Below are 4777 nucleotides of genomic sequence, written 5' to 3'. Positions count from 1 at the left end.
CCGAGTTAAAAGATGCATACATGGATTAAGTAGTGAGAATGTTATCTGTAAGCAGCTCGATCGGTGCATGTTATTGGAAGAGAGTAAAGCTTACAGGTACCAGTAGCTAGCAGAAGTGATCGTCCAAGTAAACAGATAAAGTAAGCCAATGACTCAGGGAAAAGGATGATAAAGATGCATGTGGCCCAGAAAAAGTGTGAGCTAGTAAGACCAGCTTCGCTGCCACACTGCCATAGGCGCACAGCATCTTGATAGTCCCACACAGAACGACAAAATATATAATACTGGCAACGTTGTTCGTTCCCAGGCAATAATGACAGTAAAACTAGCTGAAGCTGACACTGATCGTGTTGGATAATCTCATGACACTCTTCAACAAAGAAAGAAATCGCTAGTTTAAGTGGAACATTGCTACCACAAACATGGCCTTTCTTGCCTGCCTCCTTTCTACCACAAAGCAAATTAGCGTCCGCAAAGTGCTGCTCATCAAAACCCACGCATGTTATCGTACATTTGTCTTCAACTCACACTGGCAGCGTTTGACGGCTTACCGGGTACAGCTTCTCAGAGGAACTGACGAGCAGAAGCACGAGCTCACCGCCCGCCGTGGTGGTGGTGGTGATGGTGGCGATGGTGAAGGAAGAAGGAAGGTGAAGGAGAAGGCGAGGGAACAATGGCCGGATTGGTGGCATTGTGAGCGTTGCCAGGATATGGTGTCGGGGTAATGGAGGGCATGGGAAGAAAAGGTGGGGGTGGGGGTGGTGGACACTGATAGCACTTGGCGAAAAGGCCGAAGGTGTTGATCTGGTGGATGAAGTTGGTCATGCTTGCCCAACCCCCCAACCCGAACCCCACCACCAGCACCCACCCGACCACGAACGTGTTCATCACGTAAGCGCCGATCCACCCTCCGACGAACCTCGGCGGCCGCTCCACTGCGCTCTGCATTGTCACACATCAATACGAAACCATGTTACTTCTGCCTGCAGACTCCCAACTTTTCTAATCACCCTTAGAGATATGTTTATACATCTCCCCATAAACAATGAGCTAATAAGTTATAACATATTTTTCCTTAGCTAATGTCTTCTTCACTACCATGTAATTCTCTGAATGTATATAATACATGGACTGTTATCAATTCTTTTTTACCTCCTACGTATTGTAAGTAAACACGTACAAACAGATTACTACAATCTGCAAAGCTCTAGAAGAGTGGCAAGTTAACAAATTATTCAAGATGAAGTACCTCGCGGGCTATGGCGGATCGGAAGGTGAACATGTGAGCGAGCGATGGGATGATGTAGACTGTGAAGCTGACGAGCAGCGAACCCACAGCCGAGTTGATGGGCCCAAAGAAGGGGAAGATGATAGCCAGGAACCATATGGGGATCACCACCGGCAGCCGCGCCGCCGCTCGCTTGCACAAGCTGCGGCAGTCGTGGAGGCCGATGGCCTTCTCCCACACGAAGTACAGCGGCGTGCACGCGAACCCGAAGGTGATGAACTGATGGATCAGCATCAGCACCACCGCCGCGTCACGGAACGCCGTTCGGGGCAAAAGCGAGAACGCGTTCGAGTGGTTGAGCAGCGCGTCGCCGAAGGCCCAGTACACGCTCGCCGCCGACGGCAGCGTGAGCGTCAGCACGTACAAAGTGGCCAGCAGGTAGATGGCCTTAAACTTCTGCGGCTTCCACATGGCGTGCATGATCTCCCTGTTACGTTCACGTTAACAGAACAGGTCATCGTAAAGTATAAGCATAATCTTGTATTACTGCTATGATTTTAGCTTAAAAATAAAGAGTAAATTACTTATTTTTCTGCATGATCGAACAGCGATTTTAACTGGTTCGTGGAACAAATAAATGTCTTGTTTGTATGCACAAAGTGAGTAGGTGAAGCTCAGACTCTGTCGCAACAGGTTGTGTACGTTTGCATGTCTTAGTCTGCGCAGATGGAGATGATGCTACTGCTAAAGTTAAAAGTAACAACAGACTCTATGACAGATATAACATTACGTTTTACGGGAAAGCTTGTTTGACTGTACAAGTATTGAATGTGATAGTGTGGACTGGTGGGAAGCAGACCAAGAAACTGTCAGAGGAGGGAGACAAGAGATCAATATTGGGATATTTCTTGAAACTAGGAGTTACTATCCGTGTGATAAGTGAACCGAGAGGTGTAAATTAATGTTTTCAGGCACGTACATAACGGCAGAAGGAAGATGTGTCTAAATGCAACATTGCAACAAAGAAAACAACTCTGTGACATATAGGCACATGCAGTTCTTCCTGATAGCCAAAGGACAAGTAACTCAACTACGCCGGTTATCATTCTTTAGGGGAGCTAAAGATGCCTTAGGCTTTGGGCTCAGTGTTAGGAACTGGGAAAGGGAGATGGTCCCATATTCTACAGGTAGTCAAAGAAGCAGACAGGTGATGCATATATTACGAAGAAAAACCAAAAGAAAGAGATGGACAGGTGAGGAGAGGGTGGTCCGATCACATCACGTGGGCAAGTGTGCAATTTTCTTTGTATACCGATCTAGAAATTGTTGGCGTTTGCTTCGTTTTACGCTCTATGCTTGGAGGGAACCCAAGTGTTGTCGCCTTACACTGTGACAGCGTGCCCACCGAATGTGTAGAGGATGTTTGTGGAGCCTGTAAAGTAGAGAACCAGCTTCGTTGGCCCCGAATGCTTCACCCCTTCCACCTGCCGCCATTGCAGCGCCCAACCAAGCATCCCAAATTTTCAAAAGATCAGATCGAGAAGAGATGCAAGTTCTAGCGTTTGTGTTGCTTGCATACCTGACCATGGAGGAGGGAAGCGATGGCGAGGTACCAGGCGGTGTAGGTGGTCATGACCAGGCCCAGAAAGGACCATATCCTGTAGTTGTGGAAGGAGGGGATGAACACTGTGGTGGCACAGCAAGCTCCAAAAATATAAGTCCAAGTCCTCTTATCCAACTTGTCGTTGATGTAGTATATGTTGCTGCAGTCACAGGAGAGTACGAGGAATGGTTCACCACCACATCAACCAGCTATCTTCACTTCTACCATCTCTTTAATTGCAGGAAGAAGGTAGAAAAAAAGCATTCATACCTAGCACAAGCAATGAGCTGAATGACAGATCCAAGGAGAAGAAACGTGCAGTTAAAGGCCAATCCAACATTCCTCCAGTGCTTCCCAAGTAGCCCATCTAGAACCTCAAACCACTCCATTCCATAACAAAGAGTACAAAGAGCAACAAAAACAAGTAAGTCGTAGAGTTGGATCGAGACATCAACTATATAAGCAAATTCAGCAGAAAAAGAGTTGCGTACCTGAATGACATGGTTCCTAAAGTCGACCTTCTCCCTCTCCTTCCTGGTTCTGTACTCCACATAGAGAATACTGATGAGATAAGCTGTCCAGCTCCCCAACAAGCCATAGAATAGCTGGAATAAGATTCCGCTCAACATCCCCAGCTGCGAGAAGGAGTAAGGCAGTGTAAGCAGCACCTGAGCCACCTGAACGACATCCAAGACAACATCAAACGTCGTTGCTCGTCTAAATCGAATGAAACGGAAGAGAAGAGATGTGCGAGGTCTAATTAGCTAGGAGAAGAGCCGGACCTGGTTCGAGGCACAACTGAACCAGGCATCATAGGCGGAACCACCGTGCCAGAGGAGGCCGGAAAGCCTGGACTTGATGGTCTTCTCTTCCCCATCGTGCTCCATCTCCACGTACCTTCCAACCATCACAGTTTCCACCACCTTATCGTCATTCCCGTTCGGCGTCGATCCCATCTTTTCCTTCTTGCCAACTCCCACTATCTCTGTTTCTTGTTGAAGGAGTGTCAGACGTAAGGAGATGGTACTTGATGTTTGGAGCTCACTAGGGAAGTTAAGGCATTTGGGCTTGAATTTATACCGCTTAAGGATAGATATGTAGAGAGATAAAGAAGCAATGTGGTGATGATTTTGTTTTGGCCTCTCTCACTTTATCATAGGCTTCGAGGCAGCGGAGTGGTAGAGAAGAGAGCTGGTTTGGTTTGGTTTGGCCTGTTGGGTATCAGATACATTATAATGTGCACTCAATGCGAGCGTGGCGCCACTGTTGCCCACGAGCGGCTCGGTCCGCTTCCCGAGTCAGAGTCCCAACTCCTCCTCGCCCGGACCGCGCAAGGGTGCGTTTGGAACAAGAGAGAGAGAGAGAGAGAGAGAGAGAGAGAGGAGGCTTGCACGAAGAAGGGCGCGGAGGCACGCCAGGAGATGGTGAAGAAAGTAGCAAACAGGGGAAGGGGCATAATTACAGCTGGGCGAGCGTGTTAACTTTATGCTCTGCCAAAAGATGAAGCTCCTCTCACCGTATTAGAAACGCCAGATAAAGTAGCTTTACCACAGGAGGCAACAACTTAGTTTTCGATCGACCTTTATCTCTACAAAGGAGATGTTTATATTGTAATCAATACGATACCATTTAAAAGTTTTATTATGATGATAAAAAACTTTGATTCCAAATAATAAAATAAAATAATAATTAAAAAAAATAGGAGAAAATTAATGGAATACTTCCAGTGAGACTCGGGGGTGGGGCCCAATAGAGACCTGCCGGTGGGTCGAGCGTGAGCAACATTCCCCCCTGCTGTGTCCCCCGCCCTTTTATTTTATTTGCTTCTCTCGAGGGCCGGTGCTCCTCGCCTTCACCATCGGAACACTCGCCCACGCATTCACATGGGCCCATTCCTTGGACGTATCCACGACTGCTCTCTCTCCCTCTCTCTCTCTTTCTTGTAA

The 4777-nt window shown here is 47.5% G+C and overlaps 1 protein-coding gene across 1 annotated transcript; it reads right to left on the bottom strand.

The window, feature by feature from the left end:
- Nucleotides 1-260: 260 nt before the first annotated feature.
- LOC135636198 (auxin transporter-like protein 2) lies at nt 261-3994 on the bottom strand. The gene is made up of 7 exons (XM_065147818.1): nt 3614-3994; nt 3323-3508; nt 3102-3214; nt 2808-2991; nt 2615-2712; nt 1250-1715; nt 261-942 (listed from the first exon to the last, which is right to left on the bottom strand). Exons 1-7 carry the CDS (start codon nt 3785-3787, stop codon nt 595-597), a joined length of 1569 nt encoding a protein of 522 aa, XP_065003890.1. The 5' UTR covers nt 3788-3994; the 3' UTR covers nt 261-594.
- Between the last annotated feature and the right edge of the window lie 783 nt (nt 3995-4777).

This window comes from Musa acuminata, chromosome BXJ3-4, assembly GCF_036884655.1.
Source record: "Musa acuminata AAA Group cultivar baxijiao chromosome BXJ3-4, Cavendish_Baxijiao_AAA, whole genome shotgun sequence".
Lineage (NCBI taxonomy): Eukaryota > Viridiplantae > Streptophyta > Magnoliopsida > Zingiberales > Musaceae > Musa > Musa acuminata.
This window is presented reverse-complemented; position numbering and strand designations above follow the sequence as displayed.